Consider the following 22,276-nt stretch of genomic DNA (forward strand, 5'->3'; position numbering starts at 1 on the left):
AGCAGGACTCTGCACCTGCCCACAGTGCCAAAACTTCTAGTAACTGGTTTACTGACCATCGTATTACTGTGCTTGATTGTCCAGCCGACTCGCCTGACCCGAACCCCATAGAGAAGTTACGAGAGACACCAGACCCAACAATACAGACGAGCTGAAGGCCGCTATAAAATCAACCTGGGCTTTCAGAACACCTCAGCATTGCCACAGGCTGATCGCCTCCATGCCACGCCGCACTGATGCAGTAATTCCTGCAAAAGGATTAAATCCCCATCCGAGTATGAATGCATAAATTAACATACTTTTCACAAGGTCGACATTTCTGTATTATAAATTCTTTAGATTCATTACAAATATTTCACTTTATGTGTAATGAATCTAGAATATATGAAAGTTAAACTTTTTGAATTAAGGGAAAAAATGAACTTTTCCACGATATTCTAATTTATTGAGATACACATATGTGTGTGTGTGTGTGTGTGTGTGTGTATATATATATATATATATATATATATATATATATATATATATATATATATATATATATATATGACACTATTTATTTATTAAAAATGAAAAATATCAGAACTTTATCCACGTTTCTCTGTAAGCGTAGCAGACAAGTGCTCAGTCAGCTCATCCTTCAAACCATAGACGTTTTTTTTTTTACAGGAGAGCGCATAGAATTAACACAAACACTGACATTATTTTATTATATAACAAATCAAAATAGAGACTTAAAAGTGTGATAAAATCTCCTACATCCCATACACACATTACTATTTCATCACCTTGATTCATCAACTTCATTAAGTTGTGCACAAACAATCTGCATCTTCAGTCCTCATTTTCTATCCCTGATGTTTTTCAGGTTTAAAGGTGAGTGTTTGTGTTTAAAAGCAGTGGTCTAGATTCTACTGAAAAACCGTGTTTTGGACACCACAGACACACACACACACACACGATTTTAATTATCTGAATGTGGAACTCGGAAAATCCACTTAAGCAACTGCGTAACCCGATGCTGAAAACAGATGCTGAATGTCCCCGTGTAAATACTGAAATTATTGACAGCTTTTGGACTTAATTCACCAACTCTGAATATGTGTTTGTTGTTTATTAATTTTGTTTGTATTTATTGTTGTGTTTGTTGTGTATTTATTGTTGTGTTTGTTGTGTATTTATTGTGTTTGTTGTGTATTTATTGTTGTGTATTTATTGTGTTTGCTGCTGTTGTGAAAATGAGAATAAAGCTGATGTTAAAGTTAGATTTGACAGATGATGAAAGTGAAGACAGAAAGATACTGAAAACACAGCAAGAAACTCAATTTGTTTACAGAGTGTACACACACACACACACACACACACACACACACACACACACACACACACAACTTTCTTCACATGTCCTCATCTACTATCGAGTATGTTTGAAGTTGCGGTTAATAAACCGAGGCTCATTTTGTGCATTAAAATCCTACAGCTCAGCAGTCAGAGAGTGGATAGATGTGTGTGTGTGTGTGTGTGTGTGTCTGTGTGTGTGTGTGTGTGTGTGTTCTGATGACTACAGTCTGTTTCAGTTTCAGTATAAACTCACACACTATATCACACATACATCATGTGAGGAGATGGATCCGTGAAGTTCTCCTCAGTGAGTGTGTGTGATTTCGTACAGGTTCTTCAGTGTTCTTCGCCTGTGGCAAAACAACACGTAGGGATTTAACGCTACTTGGATTATAGACTATATTTTATACACAGATACAACTTTGTAGAAACTGCAAAAACAAAAGGCGTTTTCTTTGGCACATGTCGCAGTAGTGCCAATTCCGTCACATTTCTTTGTACAAACTATGTGTTTGATTTTATAATCCTCCGAGTCCCCGAAACAAAACTATCTCAAATGTCTGTATGTTGATATCCACTGGCTCCTTAACACTTCATTGTGTGTGTGTTTAGATCTGTGTTTCCTGCACACTCTCCTTGGACCCATTGGACAGCAGCAGAGGCTCATTCTGAGAGCTAGGGGTGTGGCTGAAGCTCTTCAGTGTTCCATGGAAAGTCATTGCCATTGGGATCGGAATCGGTAACGGTGGAGAGACAGATCCAGGATTAGTGGAGTCAACAGATGTGGCTGTCTGATTGGTGGACAGGGCCTGTTTTTTGGAGGAGGGGCTTGTCTTGTTTCCAGTTTGCCCCACCCCCATGTTGAGTCCCAGGACGTTGTTGTTAAAGTGGTGAGTTTTGTAGTAGTGATTAACATGATCTGAGCGCCCGATGTTGGGCAGAGTGACAATTTCAGGGTCGTGGAGTCGAAGATTTGGTCCAGGTCCACTCCCAGTTCCTGGTCCTGCCCCGGAGTGAAGGGTGGAACCACCTGCAATGCCACTAGCACCCCCTGGTGGCCCCATTTCATCCTCGACGTTGATTATCTCTATGGCACGGGCAGGACCGTGATGCTTGTGTAGCTGGTGCTGCTTCCTCAGTTTGTAGAAAACCACAAGCATCACAGCAGCCATAAAGGTGATGGCTACAAAGCAGCCAATTATGATCTTTGTTGTCTTCATTACGTCCTCAAGACCTGAAAGATTAGCAACGTCAGTGATAGAGACTGTGAAAGGGCGCTCTGGAGCACGAGTAACATGAGGTGACAGGGACGATGGCACCGACCCTGAAGGTCCGGTTGACCCTGATGATGCTGTTGGTCCTGGAAAACCGATGAAGGTCTCATTGACGAATTGCCGAGCAGAATTGTGAACTTCCTGCCCAGTCTCCACTGTTTCCACAGTAACTGTTGTAAAGTAGCTGTATCCACTGCCAGGGTCAGAGGCAGACACGTTGAGGACGGCGGTTGCCGTGGTGTTTCCGGCCGAGTTGGTCACCATGCAGGTGTATGGCCCAGTATCCTGCATGGTGACATTAGTGAAGTTCAAGGTGCCATCATGTAACACTGAGATTCGTACTTTGTAAGCACCATGGGTCATCAGGGTTCCATTAGGGGTCAACCAATTCACAGAGGTCATAGATGTCCCAGTTCGACATTTCAGCTCCGCTGCCATTCCCTCAGTCACATTCAGGTCAGTTGGCGGCTCCACGATCACAGGGGCATAGCAAGTGAAGTCTCTCTGATCCAGGTCACCGATGTAGCGTCCCTTGGTGCCAGGCGGAGCATGGCAGCGAGCACAGCAGGTGGAGTTATCTGGCACAGTCTCCTTCAACCACCAACTGAGCCAGAGAACATCACAGCCACAAACCCAGGGATTGTGGTTCAGGTGAACCCTTTCGAGTTGTTGTAGTGGTGTAAAAAGGTCATGGGGCAGTGAATGCAAGGAATTGTGGGACAGGTTGAGCTCCTCTAGGTTCTTCAGGTCATCAAAAGCATTGCGTTCAATCAGCGAGATGCGTGAGTGCATAAGCCACAACTTGCGAAGTGAAACAAGACCTTGGAAAGATCCTGGACGAACTACGCCTAGCTGGTTCCCAGAAAGTTCAAGTTCCTCTAGTTTCACGAGTGGCGTCAAATTTGGAACATCTTTCAATCCACACATTCCCAAATTCAGAAAGCGGAGGTTTACTAGTCCTTCAAAGGCCACCTCTGAGATGAAACTGAGCTTCCGGAGTTCACCAAGGTCCAAACGACGGAGGGAAGGAACACGGTGGAAAGCATAGGCTGGGAGCGTTTCTATTGGATTATTTCGCAGCCAGAGTTCACGCAGTTTACTAAGATATTCAAATGCTTGCGATGGGACCAATGGCAGAAGATTATCGAAAAGCTCGAGCGTGATGAGGTTTGGGAGGCCATTAAATGCTCCAACTTCAATCTGACGAATGTGATTCTTTGACAGCTGAAGGATCTCCAGGTGACTCAGGTGTTTAAAGGTGTCAGATTTGATCATCTGCAGAGAGACAGAAAGAGAACGAGATAAAGCAATGTTGGCAATGGTGGAATAAATTTAAATGTCCTGTATTTTCACTTAGCATGTAATTGCTAATGCTTTTCACTTGGCATAACTAGTTCTTTAAGAGAATTATACCCATTTGGTTCCCAGATTATATACATTATGTAAAATATCCACCATTTAACAACTCTAGCTAGCTGAAAATGTTCTAGAGCCTGTTGTATCACATCTACATGAGCACTAACTGGTGCATTTAACTTTTTCCATTATTGATAATATTGTTAATAAAACACAGAGCCTTTTAATCATACAAGCACATGTGTCTGATTCATGAAACGAGATTCGAATGTATGGTGAAATCAGCTTAAGCTACATAGAAACAAGCTCTGGCCACTACAACCTTATTTACATTTACATCATGTGCACACAACACACTCCAATTTACCCTGATATACGTCCAATTTACATAAAGCACACCCTACTTTCAGCAGAGTACATTTATTCAAGATCTGAGGAAAGCCATAGTAAACAGAAAGGGATACAAACTGAATTTCGGTGATGCAGATTTTGTGGTGTTTGTGTCTGATGTAAATAATATACTTTTAAAATGCCAGAACACTTAGTATAAAAGGTGCAGACAAACCAAAACTAAATACATAAATAAATAAATAAATAAAATCAACTGTTTTGGATTAAACAGACAAAAATATGGTTCAATATGTTTGTCTTTTGTAATTCTTTATTTTTTTACTGAATTGAATGATGTAGTAAATATAGACTAGTTACTCAGTTTTTTAATAATGTTTTTATAAAGATGATTATTCATCAATTGCATTCATTTTTAAAGTTGATTCCATCCAATTCAACTGAATTTTCATTTACGGATAATGCTGCGTCTATATGTAATATCTATTAAACATAATATAATACAGTATAATATGATATTATACTACAATTATTTCTGTTCAGTATAACAGCCCTGTTATCACTCTTGTCTGTGTTTGCTGCATGAAATTCCAATTCTAGTTCCTTATAAACCATTACTACACTTACTATGTGCTCTCAGTCTGTCTGTGTTGGCATGGCAACAGACAATGCCCTATCCATCTGTGGCGTCTTTGGGAACTATTTTCATTCACGGAGCAAAAGTAAAGAAAATATTTGGCCATACTGTGATACTGTGTCTAAAATGTCAGTTAGTGTACAGACGCAGTATCACACATCAGCATTCATGCTGCGATTACCTGCCTGCCTCGTCCCTACGGCCAAATAACAGCCATGATGATACACACTACAACAGGAACTCTTGTTTTTGTGATACTGCTTAAATATGATGATATATTTAATATAATTTTCCAAACTGAATTAATAAAAAGATAGTTTCATGTTAACAAAACACTGAAAAAAAACTGACAATTTAAAGTGGATTGAGGTTAGTGGTGCTTTCCCAAATGCTCAACTGAAGCATTAATGATCTGATAAATAGCCACATCTGTGTCTCTGATTCACATTTACACATTCCATATGAACACTAAACCCCATTCCTCATACTTTACTATGAGGTTCACATGTGCACAATAGTTATTTTATTGTTTATTGTTACTATTGTGTAATTGTGTATGCTAGATTTTTGACTGATTTGACTGTTTTGAGGATTCGATGCAAAAGCTAGCACATGCCGCTGCATTTCCACAGTTTACCAATATGCACTATTAACAGACAAAAGAACAAAACACAATAAGGTAATAATAACAATAACAAGGCAGTATAGTAGAAAAACAATAACTAAGCAAACGTCACACGTTATACAGATTAATTAAATATCACTACCATTTTGTCTTTGTACATTAGCATGTTTAGTTTACGTGTCTCCATCACTGCTACCATATTTACAGCGGTCCTGTGAGTCTGAGATAAGACTTGGTTTTTAATGTTGTTGCAGAGCTCACCCTCTGAGACTTTAATAAGAAATTTCTCACACTGATCAAACTTTGTCGTCGACGGTTTTTGGACATTAAATTGGCTCACAACCAAAGAATCATTATACAATGTGTGATTTTAGTCTGTGACAGCAAAATCAGCAGAGATTCATACCGTCTAAAGCCAGTGTACTGTAACACACAGTTCTACTGGTCTCTCATGTTGTACTGCTGATGTTGGTGAACATTTCTCTAATTCATGAGTCTATATGTAATATGTTGTATGACGTGTGCACCTGGTATTTATTATGATGGACCTGCTGCCTAAATTCATCTTTATAACGCCACAACTAAGGGAAGCCTAACCTTCAACACAGCAAACATTCAGTGTCTTGAAGGCAGGATGTTTAGTCATTCTTCCTCCATCATTATTTTTGATAAGTGTTTATTTATTAGCACTCAGGTGGAAACGATTAGAAGTGTGCATGCAGATGCTAGAGAGAGTTAGTGAGAGTGAGACCAGCATTGTTTCTGTAGGGAAAAGTCTGGATGTTTTAAGGACAAACAGCAATCCCCCAACTCTGGCATTAGAGCCTTCACAGCGGGGTGAATGGGTGACGACTCAGAGGCATAATTGCAAAGCCAAAGCTAGCGCTAAGGCTCACTCATGGGAGCACCACTCCTCTCCGCTTCACGTGTCCAACTGGTTTGCTCTCCTCAGTGAGGCAGCCGCTGAGAAACCTGTTGAAAGGGCTCTTTTATAGAAGACTCTATTTTTATGGTATGTGAAATTTAGGGCCTTTAGGGCCTTTAGGCCGTTAGGGGCTCCAGCATCTTTAGTTAGGTTTATACCATTAGCCAGAGTGCCGGACATAGCAGGTAGGATCTAAATCAAGCCTAGGTTTTTGAAGATAATATAAGCGCTAACACTACAGTATATGCCTTTGTCAGTCAGAAATCACTTAGAGTAACATTATAGAGGTGTGTAAATTAGCAAAGGCGATCCCAGTGTGGTATGGTGATGTAGATTACAGCCGGTTAACTCCTGGATGTCCAGGAATCTGAATACAATGTTGGCTTTTTAGATAATTGGAGTAGTTTTAAGGCCAAGGCTGGCCTGTTAGGGCGGGACGGTATCCAGCCCACTCGGGAAGGTGCTGCTCTCATTTCTTGAGGTATAGCACATAGTCTCAGAACAGGTCTAGTTAATCGTTGGCAATCCAGAGCCAAGGCCAGGGAGCAGACAAGCCGGCTAAATCGACCGTATGCTAGCTGCACTGAGTCGTCACTTAGGCTCCACCATACTAAGACTGTCTCTTCCCTCAGATAAACAAAAATATAGACAAAGTTTGTTTTAGTAACTTAATTAACATAAAATTAAATCATACTGAATGCACCTTTGAGCTGAAGTTAGGACTGTTAAATATTAGATCTATTATGGCTAAAGTGCTTATTGTTAATGAAACAGTTACTGATCAGGAGTTTAATGTACTGTGTTTAACAGAAACATGGATTAAAACCACATGAGTATGTAGCAAGTAGAGCTAGTCCCCCAAATACATTATATACATTGCCCTTGTCAAACTAGCAGAGTACGAGGTGTCACATATTATTCTAGGCATCACGCAAAAACCTGGACATGAATTTGACACATTTGAAGTTCTTTATACTAACATAAAATACGGAGCCACAAAAAATAGGTCTACCCAGTTGTTTCCACTAGTTCTTATTTACAGACCCAGATGGCCCTATCCTTAATTTCTTCATGAATTTGTGGGTTTTATCTCAAACTTATCTGTCTCTGTAAACAAAGCAGCAATTGTTGGAGACTTTAATATTCATTTTGATAATCCAGAAGACCCTCTAATAACAGTGGTTGTGTCCATTTTAGATTCAGTAGAGGTCAATCAGAATGTAATAGCACCCACTCATAATGATGGTCACACTCTTGACCCGATACTAACATACGGATTAAATACAGAAAATATAGTCACACTACCCCAGTCTGAAGCTATTATTCAATTCATTTCAATTACATTTTATTTGTGTAGCACTTTTAACAGTAAAGATTGTCACAAAGTAGCTTTACAGAAATATACAAATTCAGAATGTAAATGTGTAAATTAATCCCTAATGAGCAGCCAGAGGTGATGGAGGCAAGAAGAAACTCTGAGACGATATGAGGAAGAAACCTTAAGAGGAACCAGACTCAAAAGGGAACCCTCATCTGGGTGACACTGGATTATAAATAAATACACCCCTTCTATAAATGTACTAATACTGCATGCTCAAATAGTGCAGTTGTGTAACCAGGAAATTCATTACAGTTTCTACATGAAGTCTGTTTTGTTGAAGCTATTAACTGTTCAGGTGTGTACTATAACATATGCACACTAGCTCCTGTACATAGTTTTATCAATAATCTCCTCGAGTTATCAACCTTGACTTGATCACTGTCTGATCCCATGGACCATGATCAGGCAACTGAATGCTTAGGGTCAGCATTCTGCTACAATCTCGATAAGGTAGCTCCACTTACATGTAAAATAATATGAGAGAAACAGTGGCCTGATTACTAGGTTACTAGATTAGGAGGCAGTGGTGATTTGGTGGTTAAGGCTCTGGGTTACTGATTGGAAGGCAGGGGTTCAAGCCCCAGCACTGCCAAGCTGCCACTGTTGGGCCCTTGAGCAAGGCCCTTAACCCTCTCTGCTCCAAGGGGTGCTGTATCATGGCTGACCCTGCACTCTGACCCCAACCTCTTAACATGCTAGGATATGCGAAGAAAAGAATTTCACTGTGCATATCTATATGTGATCAATTAAAAAAAACTTATTATTTAAAAAAAATATTACTATTACTAGGATAGCCTTCTTTCATCTCAGAAATATTGCTAAGAATATAATGTCACTACATGATGCAGAAATATTAGTTCATGCTTTCGTCACCTCTAGACTAGATTACTGTAATGCCGTACTGTCTGGATGTTCCAGTAGGAGCATAAACAAACTCCAGTTAGTCCAGAATGCAGCTGCTAGAGTCCTAACTAGACCCAGAAGATACGACCACATCACCCCGATCTTATCCTCACTGCATTGGCTCCCAGTGAAATCTCGCACTGATTATAAAATACAATTATTGACCTATAAAGCACTAAATGGTCTCGCGCCACAGTACCTGAGCAAACTTTTGGTCTTTTATGATCCGCCATGCCTCCTTCCATCAAAAGGTGCAGGCTATTTGTTGGTACCTCGAATAGTGAATAGTGAAGTGACTACAGCAGGGGGAAGAGCTTTCTCTTACAAATCCCCAGTTATGGAACAGTCTTCCAATTAGTGTTTAGGACTCAGACACAGTCTCAGTGTTTAAGTCTAGGCTTTAAATATAATTGTTCACTCAAGATTTTTGAGAATAGTTTTTTTCTCAGGTAAAGGAGCAGATCTAGAGGCTCACAGGTATAGAGTGTTGTGGTGAACTGGGATGTTTGGATGCTGTCACCCCCCACTTTCACACCTTCACCCAGGTGTGTTGATGGTGGAGTGACTGGCTGCATTGTGTCCCAGGGAGTCCTCATGTTTGTGTTCCCCTCTGGTTCTCCCTTTTAGTTATGATGTCATAGCTAACCTTGCTGGAGTCCCTGCTTTCACTCTGAACACAATGTACATTTTCTTTAACAATTACAGGACAAGAGCATTCTTAATAATATGTCCCCCCCACCTCTCTCTTTGTCGAGCTACACATGATACTCCTGAGATACCAGTGATCCTGACTCCTTCTGCCCTCCAAACCTGCCTTATCCATCCTGATGCCCTACTTTTGGTTGGAGCCTTGTTGACCTGAAACTCACTCTCTGCTGCTGAGGATGGCCCCTAATAGATAACCTACAGAACACCATGGGTTTACTGTGGATGGTATCACACAGACACCATAAGGATGGTTGTGGATGTTTTTCCTTGGTTAGCCTACCGACCACACTGTTCAAAAAACAGTTCACGATCAAGCCTTAATCATTGAACAGTCTATAACTTCACTTTGATAAGATGAAGTTGAAATAAAAAATAATTCTGATGCTCATACTCAAGTTCCTCTCAATGCACTCTCTATAGTCTATAGTTATAGAAGTGAAATTATTTATGATTGCACTCTCCGGTGTCACCCATGACACTCATCCGGATGGGTTCTCTTTTGAGTTTGGTTCCTCTCAAGTTTCTTTCCTCACGCAGTTTTCCTTGTCATTGTCACCTCTGGCTTGCTCATTAGGGATAAATATAAAATTAAAATGCATATCCAGATTTCTGTAAGCTGCTTTGGGTCAATGTCCATTTTTAAAAGCACTATATAAATAAAACTGAATTGAATTGAATTAATAACATGTCATCCTAAATTGTATTCTCAATTTTCATGATTTTGATGTGATTCTCTACAATCACTGACAGGTTTTACGCTTGGAACGAGAGAAATTTACAGTCTATTTAGAATTTTTTTACACAATTCTGCACTGTTAAATTGACGGCCCATAACAAAGCTTGATATTTTATTGTTTAGGGGATCAGTGACATGCAGCTTCTCAGAGAGACATATCAATAAATTTACTGTATGTACTTGAATATGAAGCCCCTGCCTTAGTTTAGTCAGATCTCAGACCTCTGTCAAGAAGAACAGGGTTGGAGTGGATGGATTTTACTCTTATGCAAGTGGGTGGGAGTGGGCATTTTTTTTACCTTAATTAAGGTGGGTGGGACCACTATACCCTTTTCCTACTGGGTCATGAGGAACCTGGAGCCTATCTCAGGGAGATTGGGGTACAAGGCGGGGTACACCCTGGACGGGGTGCCAATCAATCGCAAGGCACAATCACATACAGACTCACACACCCATTCATGCACTATGGACACGCCAATCAGCCTACCATGCATGTCTCTGTACTGGGGGAGGAAACCAGAGTACCCCGAGGAAAGCCCCGCAGCACGGGGAGAACATGCAAACTCCGCACACACAGGGCCGCTGTGGGAATCAAACCCCCAACCCTGTGTGAGGCGAACGTGCTAACCACTAAGCCACTGTGCACCCCGGTGCTGTCATATTTTCTAAAATGCTTGTTTTATCATATTTTGTACAGATGAACAGGAAACCTGTGAGTTTCTTTTGAATCACATTGCAGTCATATTCTCTTATTAAACTGAATTATGGAAATAGTTAGCTTCATTTCGCCTTGTTCATTTTTACAAGGTTTACTTGTATGGAGTTTAGGGAATTTACCTGTATGGAGTTTTCTTGCAGGTTGAGGTATCGTGTGTTGACTGAGATGCTTTGTGGGACTTCATCCAGTCCCTTTCTGGTACAAATCACCCTACTCGCCTGATTGGAGCAGGTACAGGGGGCAGGGCAAGGGGGAGCCGCCTCAGCCAGTTGTGGTCCACTGAGATATGGCCATAATAAGAGCTGGACTAAGGAGAGGAGGGGGAAGGGGCTACAGAGGCCTGTTAACATGGCAGCCAACATGGCCAATGAGTCATGTCCCACCCCCTTATTCCAAAAGATCTGATTTACCAGCACTGGAATGGCAGGAGGTGTGAACAATTTTTTGTTCAAATATTCATTATAATGTGCAAGCGGACTAATGAGAATTAAATGGACTTGTAAGTAGTTTCAGCCTTAAGTCTTCTGAGGAGATGTCACACCACTGCAAAGAGAAGAGAGAGAGAGAGAGAGAGAGACAAGGGCAGGGGAGAGTGAGAGGTTAGCAGGGTCATTAAAGTGCATACACGCATCCGAATTAGATTTCACTTAGCAAAGCATGTTAGCCCCAAAATGCACTGTGCACTGCTGAGGACTGCTTTTATTTAATGCTTATTAACATTTTCCTCAGTCTTATTATTCACAACTCCTCTCATTAATCACCAACACAAACTCAGTGTTTATGGAACTCTAAAGACTCAAGTAGGGAACATGGAAAGTATGAACAAGGTTATTATGGAATACCAGGAAACTATAACACAGCAGGAAAGTAGAAAACACCTGGAAACTAGGAACAATGAAACTGAAGAGCATCTGGAAACTAAGAAACACCTGGAAACACCTGGAACATAGATAGACAAAGAAACAATAGGAAACAATTAACCTAGCGAACTCATTGAAACTATAGAAGAAAAAAAAAAAAGAAATGATGAAAACCATGGAAACCCCTAAGGCAGAAATGAGGGAACAGTGATGAGGGGATACAGCCAGAGCAACAGTGAACCAATAGTAAATTTCTTTGAAATGAGATTACTCTCAGCCAATCAGAAAACAGTGTGCAGCTCTCAGCCAATCAGAAAACAGTGTACAGCTCTCAGCCAATCAGAACACAGTGTACTGCTCTCCGCCAATCAGAACACACTGCAGTGGATTGTAAAGGTGTTACAATTTGGAATTTTCACAGTATAATACCCTAGTCTAAAAATGTCACAAGTTCATGTTCAAGGAAAATTTATTTAAAGAAAAAAAAATCGAATATTTTTCTGCAATAAGATTTTCAGACGTGTGTGTTCAGTAATGTTGTCAGAAAACTCCTGTCATAATTCTGATTGATTCACACAGGATAAGTGTTGCATGTATAAATCACAGAGCATGCCTACATGTACACATTCTTACCACGCTATACTGTGTACTACACTCACCTCATTTTAATACACACTGATTGTTTTGTCCTTTATTATAAGCGCTTGTTGTAGGAGGCATGGAACTCAGTAACTTACCGAAGACCCCTGGAAGCATCTATATATTTATATCAGCTATATTTTGTTGTTCTGTGTTATAAACTCGGTTTAATTTTTTTTGTTTTTTGTTTCCAGATATTTCCAGTCATTTGCATATGCATTCCATAAAAAAGAGATTACCGACATGAGCGATTAGGACTAAAATCCCAGTTTTCTGTCCTCACAGAACTGTACTGTACTCTGATATACAGATAGTTAACACTTTACAATAAAGTCCCAAGACATAACTTTCCTTGGTAATTATTCTTTACTGTTTTCCACTGTAAGTTTGCATTCCTAACTTTAACTGCATCTTCACTTCTCTATAAACATCTGAACATGAGTGTGTTGACCCCTGTAAGAATGTTTTTTTCAGAATAAGAGTCCACAAGGGAAAGTACCTTTAAAAAATACTGAGAAAATAAATAAAAATACAATTTTCAAAGGCAGGACACCCATAATTACATTACACACCCACCCATGGAATGGTAAATGGTCTGAACTTGTATAACGCTTTTTTAAGCGCTTAGCAGTCCTACAAAGTGCTTTACACTGTTTCTCATTCACCCATTAACACACACACACTCACACACAAACTCACACGCACCAATGGTAGCAGAGCTGCATGCAAGGCTTGCCATTGGGAGCACCTTGGGGTTCAGTGTCTTGCCCAAGGACACTTTGGCATGTGGAGTCATGCGGGCCGGGAATCGAACCACCAACCCTACGATTAGTGGACAACCCGCTCTACCACCTGAGACACAGCCACACATGGAAAACTAATCCCATCTAAACTGAAAGCTAAATCTTAGAAAGCTAAATTTACAATAAAATCACATCAATTCCAGCTGTAAGACAAAGGTTCTGTGGGGAAGATCTGTGCACTGAGCAAAAAAAGACATTGCAATTGAATCTATATCCTGAAAAAGTCTACAGTGAGGTAACTACCCCATCACACGCTGTGACACTGTACAGACCTTGAACTGATATCGGAGCAGAGTGATGGAGTCCAGAAGAAGAAGAATACAGAAAAGTTTATACTGCTCTATGTGTTTAGGCCTCAGTACACACATACAGACACACGCACGCACACACACACACACACACACACACACACACACACACACAGAGATGATGACATGTACGCCAAAAACTTTTAATAAACTGTGGTTGAAGTTTGTTATACACAGACCGAAGGGGCAGTGCCACATAACAGTTTTACTTTTAAACAGAATAAATAAGAAATGTGTGTGTGTGTGTGTGTGTGTGTGTGTGTGTGTGTGTGAAATTAATGAGAAAATGCAGATATGAAGGAATCGGAAGAATTGGAAGCATGTTATTCACATTATTATTACAATTACTTTGGTTATTCGGTGGCACGTTGGTACCGCAGGTAATGTTGTGTCCTCACAGCTCCAGAGTTCAATGCAGAGCTCGAGTTACTGTCTGTGTGGAACTTCACATGTTGTCCATATGGGTTTACTCTGGGTTCTCTGGTTTCCTCCCACCTCCAAAAACATGCCAGTAGGTGGATTGGCTGCACTACATTGGTTCTAGATGTGAATCTCTGGGTCCCATCCGGGGTATATTCCTCCCCCAGTGTTCCCGGAGTAGACTCTGGACCCACCGCCACCCTGACCAGGATAAAGTACTTACTTATTGTTTATTTACTTCAGAGAGTTAACTCTGTTAATTTATCATTAGCAATCTTTTCAACACTGGATCATGTTAATCACATACAGTTGCAATCAAAATTATTCACCCCCTGAATAGAATTCCTCACAACAGCACAAATATGTAACACAGGTGTTGTCTAAAGCACACATGATATTAAACTAATCAAGGGCTTCATTAGCTGCACCAGGTTTGTTTGAGCTGGAACACATGAAATACATGAACTGGCTAGGGGTGGAAAATTCATGAAATACCTGGTCAGGGCAGAAAAAGGAAGCTATTGACGGCTGCAAGTAGATTTGAGAGAAGGCAGGTTGTGAAAAACCCTCGAGTGACTGCAAAAGTTCTGCAGCAAGACTTGGTGTAACAGGCACTGAGGTTTCAGTGAGCACGGTAAGGTGCATACTAAACGCAGAAGGTTTCCATACCAGAACTCCAAGACATTCACCACTACTGAACCAAAAGCACAAGAAAAGTCGCTCACAGTCACATAAATAAGCCACAGAAGTTTTGGGAATCTGTTCTGTGGAGCGATAAAACAAAACTGGAACTTTTCAGCACGATGGATCAGCGGTATGTCTGGAGGAAAAAGAATGAAGAAAGAACACTCTGTCCACAGTCGAGCATGGTGGAGGCTCGGTGATGTTCTGTGGCTGCTTTGCATCCTCTGGCACTGGAAACCTGCAGCGTGTGGAAGGCGAGATGGATTCAGTGAAGTATCAGGAAATCCTAGAAGAAAACCTCATGCAGTCTGTGAAGAAGTTGAAGCTTGGGTGTCATTGGACCTTCCAACAGGACAATGATCCCAAATACCTCAAATTCCACCAAGGCTTGGTTGCAGAAGAAGTTCTGGAAGATTCTACAGGGCCATCACAGTCACCTGACTTGAACCCCATAGAAAATTTCTGGTGAGATTTGAAGAAGGCGGTTGCCGCATGCAAGCCCAAGAATATTACTGAACTGGAGGCCAGTGCTCATGAGGAACGGGGGAAGATTCCTCAGGAACGCTGCAGAAGCTCTGCATCTCGTTTGCAGCAGTTCATAACAGCAAAAGGTGCTCTCCTAAGTACTAAGGATGTTTGCCATGAAGGGGGTGAATAATTTTGAAACTGGAGAAGTCATTTTCAGTTGAATTTGGGGAAAACACTTGAAGCATTCATTGTGTTGAACTATTTCAACTGCTTGTTTGATGTGTTCATCACAAACAGCTGAAAGTCTGTACATCTTGACAATAAACCTGATTTGCATTGGGGGTGAATAATTATCATTGCAACTGTATGTTTGTGCACGCGCACGTGCCGTAAATATATATATATATATATATATATATATATATATATATATATATATATAATGTGGGTGTGTGTGGGTGTGTGTGTGTGTGTGTCTTGCACAGCAGTCACTATGTAGTATGTATGTGCTCACATAAAGGACAGGAGGACCGGTGGCGCGTGATGTGCTCTCTCTCTCTCTCTCTCTCTCTCTCTCTCTCTCTCTCTCTCTCGGACGCGCGCACTCCGATCACCGTCACCATGACAACGGCTGAGTATGATGCAGGATGCTGGGTGGCGGCGATGCGCGCGCGCGCGCGCAAACACACACACGATAACAGAGGAAGGAAAACAACGAAACTGAGAAAAGGGTGGCTAGAAACGAGTGAATACAATAAAGTAATAAATAAATAAATCTTTTAACATCGATTTAAATAAAAACAAGCAGAAGCACGCGCGCAAAGGCAGAAGATTATTAATGTTAATGAGAGAAGGACTGCGGAGATTTACACAAACGCAGCCAAACAATTAGGCCTCACCACACACACACACACACACACACACACACACAAAAGCGCGCGACTGTAAACGCTAACACGCACAACGAAAAACAGATCGGATTTAGGACGCTAAAAATCGACCTACTGTGAAAATGTCGCGCGCGCACACACACACACACACACACGAGCTCGCACACGCTGGATTAATGTAGGGGCGCCTGTCCGCACAATACCGCCTTTATACAGCTCGCTGTCATTAACATTCCCGACCATCATAATCCAAAAACACACACCATAACAATAAATCTCTCTCTCTCTCACACACACACACACACACACACACATCTCAGTGTGAATAAAGCGATGATCATCCCTACCTCATCCGTCAGTCCTGCTCCTCCGCGTTTTTATCCCCAGTAAATCCGTGAAACCGGAGCGCGCGCGGAGCTCTGATTAGCGCACAAAACGCACGCGAGCTTCACATGCTGGAAACTGCGCACAAGCGATGTGCAGGGGTGGAGGAGGAGGGGCACGCGCAGGGCTTACGCAAACTGCGTAACGCAGGAGACACACACACACACACACGGAAAACATCTCTCCCGGGGTGTTGCAGTGTGTTTGTAGGTTCAGATTGGAGATTAAACCTGTGTGTTAGTGTGTCAGATTGTGCTAGTGTATGTTCTTGTGTGTGTGTGTGTGTGTGTGTATGTGTGTGTGTGTGTATGTGTGTGTGTGTGTGTGTGTGTGTGTGTGTGTAACTGATTCTCAGGTAAAGGTAAACATGCTCAAGGCTCAAAGTACGGGTATTAATGTTCAGATACTGTATAAATAAGTATTAAGGATCACCATTAATACTTCTGACAATTAATACACTTGACCCTTAATACTTATGACAATTGATACACATGACCCTTAATACACGTGAACCTTAATATTTCTGACAATTAATACACATGACCCTTAATACACGTGACCCTTAATATTTCTGACAATTAATATATGTGATGATTAATATTTATGACCATTAATAAACATCACAGTTAATAATTTTGACCATTAATACCCTTACTTTGAGCTTTGATCATGCTTACCTTAGAATAAGTTATGGGACTAACATACACTAACATACATGAACACACTCTAGCACAATCTGACACACACTAACACACAGGTTTAATCTCCAAACTGAACCTATAAACACACTGCAATACCCCGGGGAAATTTTTCCGTGTGTGTGTGTTCTCCACTCATTAAACCAGAGAACCTTTTTCCATGTGAGTTTCCAAACAGGATTTCATACATGTGTTTTCCACTCTTCCATAAATTCCAGCTTTGTGAAGTATCTAGGATAAACTTGAACTTGAATGGACAACCTAATTTAAAAATCAGTTAGTCATTAATATATGAATTAATCTACATCCTTAAACACTGATGCTGTATAAATAGTTCCATTGTGCTGACTCAAATGAAGAAAGCGATTCTAGCTGAATGACTTGTTTAACTATTTTATGATATAAACACTATAGCATTTCATTCTGTAGGTTCATCAGTTAAAATCTACTTTGTCAATAAAATTGTTTCACAAACAATTAACTACTAGATTTCAAAGGTTCGACATGTCCTCACTGTGATTAATGCTGTTACCCTACATTCACACTCGCACTTGCTGCTTTGTGTGGTGACTCCAGAATCCAGAACTATCAGTAGTCAGTATATACAGTCATGGTATAAAGAAAGTAAAACCTCCTTCAGTTCTATGTATTTATTTATCAGGGCCTAAATAACAATTGTGTGGTCCTCACCAACTTCTATAAACAAATAACCTCAAGTGACAACAAAAAAACACAACAGCTTTCAATATTTAGTCATTTTTCCCCAAAATGTAAACCAACAGTCTGAAGCCAGGAGAGGAAAAAAGTAAGTATACTCTATAATTCATTAACATGTAGAACCACCATTAGCAACAATAACTTGAAGTAAATGTTTTCTGTAGGAGTTTATCAGTCTCTCACATTTTAGCCCACTCTTCTTTACAACATTGCTTCAGTTTATGGATGTTTGAGGGCATTCGTATATACTCAGCTCTCTTAAAATCCCACCACCGCATCTCAATGGGGTTGAGGACTGCACATTGACTTGGCCATTCGAACACCTTGATTTTTTTTTAACCATTCAGATTGTTGATTTTCTGATCATAATCATGATTTTCTGATCAAAATGATGCTAGTTTTGTTTCTTAGTCCAATTTTTATGGCACATGGACATTGGAACAAACGGTGTTTGTGGCTACCATCATCAGACACTGCTAAAGTACAGAAATCATGCAACAAACAACCTGCATGATGAGCTGCTGGAGATGCTATGCAATCTCGGCATGTTGCAGGGACCAGGCCTCCAGTCCTTGACGTAGCCTGATGCCTGTGGCTGGGGAGGGGACATCATAAGCGGTGTGCGTGGAAGCGGAAACACCACAAAAGGCAAGGGTCCATTCTAGGCTAAAAGCAAACCCTAGCCGGCCGACTCTCCCATCCATTCTGATCTCCAATGTATGTCTGCTCTCTGGACAGTAAATTGGACTACATCAGACTCCAGCAGACTACACGGTGTGAATTTAGAGACTACTGCATCTTTGTTTTCATGGATACGTGGCTCAGCGATCGAGTTCCGGACAGCGCCATTCAACCAGTCGGGCTCGTTTCGTTTTGTGCCGACAGAAATGCAGCTCTCTGCGGTAGTACTCGCGATGGAGGCTTTTGTATTTAGATCAACACTGAAAGGTGCAAGAACTCTATGCTAGTCTCTAGTTACTGCTCATTGCTGGTGGAGTTTGCAAATGTTAGATGCAGACCATATTATTTACTGTGGGAATTCACCACTGTCCTTATATTAAGTATGTACATTCCCCCCAGTGCTAATGCTAAGGAGGTGCTCTGTGAACTGATTGGGGCTATTAGCGAACTGCAGAACACACACCCCGATGGACTGTTCATCATTGCCAAGGATTTCAACCATGCGAATCTCAAATCAGTGCTCCCTAAATTCCATCAACATGAGGACTTTGAAACAAGAAGGAGCGTGCTGGACCTTACACAAACATCCCCAGTGCGTACCAGGTGGAGCCCCACCCCCACCTCGGCTACTCAGCCCACATCTCTGCTAAATCCCAGCATACAGATCGCTCGTCAGATACTCCAAACCAGTTTTGAAGCAGTGAAAACCTTTAGGACTGTTTTGAGCACATTGCTTGGGACATGTTCAGGGAGGCTGAAACCAACAGCAACTCCACCAACTTGGAGGAATACATGGCATCAGTGGCCAGCTATATCAGCAAGGACATTGATGATGTCACTGTCTCCAAGACTATCACCACACACTCAAACCAGAAGTCATGAATGACAGCGGACGTGCGTGCGCTACTGAGGACCCAAGACTCAAGACCCAAGAGAGGCAAAGTGAGCACATGCCCAGAAAATCCACAGTCACTTTCCGGACAGTGGCAACATGCGGCACACGTGACAGGGTATTCAGGCCATCAGCAAATACAGGACATCACCCACCTCTGACAGTGATGCCTCCCTTCCAGATGCACTAAACGACTTCTATGTAGCGCTGTCATTCCAACGTGCTTCAAGGCCACCACCTTTGCCCCCTTGCCGAGGAAGTCTTCAGTGACCTGCCTCAATGACTACCATCCCGTTGCACTCATCCATTATCCATTATCATGAAGTGCTTCGAGAGGCTCGTCATAAGATAGTCAAGCTACATCAAGACCCTGCTGCCTCCTTACTGGACCCCCTGCAATTCGCATATTGTTCCAACCGCTCAACAGATGAGGCAATCATCACCACCCTACATCTGGCCCTCCCCCACCTGGACAAAAAGGACAAGTATGTTTGAATGCTGTTCATAGACTTCAGTTGAGCATTCAACACAATCATTCCTCAGCACCTGACTGGAAAACTGAACCTGCTGGGCTTGAACACCTCCCTCTGGAACTGGATCCTGGACTTCCTGACTGGGAGACCTCAGGAACAGCATCTCCAGCACCACCATGCTGAGCACTGGGCTGTGTGCTCAGTCCATGCTGTTCACTCTGCTGACTCACAACTGTGCAGCAATGCACAACTCCAACTGCATCATCAAGAACGACAAGTCAGCATACATAGAGGACTTGCAGCGGCTAACAGACTGGTGCAGAACCAACAACCTGTCTCTGAACTAGGACAAATCAAAAGAGACTTCTACTTTCTGAGAAGGTAAGAAACGCACATCTCCCTTCCCTCATCCTCACAACATTCTGCAGAGGAACTAATGAGAGCATCCTGAACAGCTGTATCACTGCCTGTTTTGGAAATTGCACTGTTTCAGAACATAAAACCCTGCAGTGGATAGTGAACACAGTTGAGAAAATCATTGATGCTTGTGTTACTCGACCTTAGTGCAGCTTTTGATACTATAGATCACACTATTCTACTTGATAGATTAGAAAATGTTGTTGGTATTAAGGGAACAGTCCTCTCCTGGCTCAGGTCTTATCTGACCGATCGTTATCAGTTCGTAGATGTAAATGGTGAATTCTCCATGCGTACTGAGGTTACTTTTGGAGTTCCACAGGGTTCTGTTTTAGGCCCACTGCTCTTTACTTTATATATGCTACCCCTAGGTCAAATTATTCGTAAACATGGAATTAGCTTCCACTATTATGCTGATGATACACAGTTGTATGTTTCAGCGAAGCCAGAGGACAGACAGAAGCTTAGTAAAGTTGAGGATTGTGTAAAGGACATTAGACATTGGATGTTAATTAACTTCCTTCTACTTAATTCTGATAAAACAGAAATACTTTTATTAGGCCCACATGTAGCTAGAAGTATTCTTTCTGATCACATGGTTACTCTGGATGGTCTTTCTGTTTCATCATGTACAGCAGTTAAAGACCTTGGAGTGATTATTGACTCCAGTCTATCATTTGATGCTCATGTAGATAATATTACTAGGATAGCCTTCTTTCATCTCAGAAATATTTCTAAAATAAGAAACATATTGTCACTACATGATGCGGAAATACTAGTTCATGCATTCGTCACCTCTAGATTAGATTACTGTAATGCCATACTGTCTGGATGTTCCAGTAGGAATATAAATAAGCTCCAATTAGTCCAGAATGCAGCTGCTAGAGTCCTAACTAGAACTAGAAGATACGACCATATCACACCGATATTATCAATACTGCATTGGCTCCCAGTAAAATCTTGCATTAATTATAAAATACTTTTATTAACCTGTAAAGCACTAAATGGTCTCGCGCCACAATATCTAAGCGACCTTTTGGTTTTATATGATCCGCCACGCCTACTTAGATCAAAAGATGCAGGCTATCTGACGGTACCTCGAATAGTGAAGGCTACAGCAGGGGGAAGAGCTTTCTCTTATAGAGCCCCACAGTTATGGAACAGTCTTCCTATTAGTGTTCGGGACTCAGACACAGTCTCAGTGTTTAAGTCTAAGCTTAAAACATATTTGTTTACTCAAGCCTACCCTGACTAGATTCTGTTCTACTACTTCGCAGTCATAATTATCTTTTTTCTCCCTCTCTCCTTTCGCCGAGCCCCACGCGAATTTATGGAGATACTAGAGATCCAGATCCTTTCTGCCTCTGGATGGAGCTCAAATCTTCTTTAATTCCAGACTGCTGGGACTACGGCTGCTCCTAACGCCATACAGACTTCATATAAATCCATAATGAACTTTTTCACACTATCTGTTGTTACCCAGATGAGGATGGGTTCCCTTCTGAGTCGGGTTCCTCTCAAGGTTTCTTCCTCTTAAAACATCTTAGGGAGTTTTTCCTTGCCACAGTCGCCACTCAGTGGCTTGCTCAGTTGGGATAAATTCGCACCTTTAATATCTGTATACCATGTTGATATTTCTGTAAAGCTGCTTTGAGACAATGTCTATTGTAAAAAGCGCTATACAAATAAAATTGAATTGAATTGAATTGAATTGAATTGGGGTCTCTCCTCCCTCCATTGTAGACATTTACACCACACACTGCATCCGCAAAGCCACCAGCATTGTGGACGACCCCACACACCCCTCACACAAACTCTCCACCCTCCTGCCATCTGGCAAAAGGTACTCAAGCATTCGGACCCTCATGGACAGACTATGTAATAGTTTCTTCCCCCAAACTATTAGACTCCTCAATACCCAAAGATTGTACTGACAACACACACACACACACACACACACATACACACACACACACAGCTGAACACCAGT

General features: G+C 41.4%; 1 protein-coding gene across 1 annotated transcript; it reads right to left on the bottom strand.

The window, feature by feature from the left end:
- Positions 1-561: 561 nt before the first annotated feature.
- On the bottom strand, positions 562-16,475 carry lrrc4bb (leucine rich repeat containing 4Bb). The gene is made up of 3 exons (XM_017460965.3): positions 16,372-16,475; positions 11,072-11,495; positions 562-3,890 (listed from the first exon to the last, which is right to left on the bottom strand). The coding sequence occupies exons 2-3, from the start codon at positions 11,312-11,314 to the stop codon at positions 1,950-1,952; spliced, it is 2,184 nt and encodes a 727-aa protein (XP_017316454.1). The 5' UTR covers positions 11,315-11,495; positions 16,372-16,475; the 3' UTR covers positions 562-1,949.
- Between the last annotated feature and the right edge of the window lie 5,801 nt (positions 16,476-22,276).

The sequence above is a fragment of the Ictalurus punctatus genome, chromosome 1 (genome assembly GCF_001660625.3).
Source record: "Ictalurus punctatus breed USDA103 chromosome 1, Coco_2.0, whole genome shotgun sequence".
NCBI lineage: Eukaryota > Metazoa > Chordata > Actinopteri > Siluriformes > Ictaluridae > Ictalurus > Ictalurus punctatus.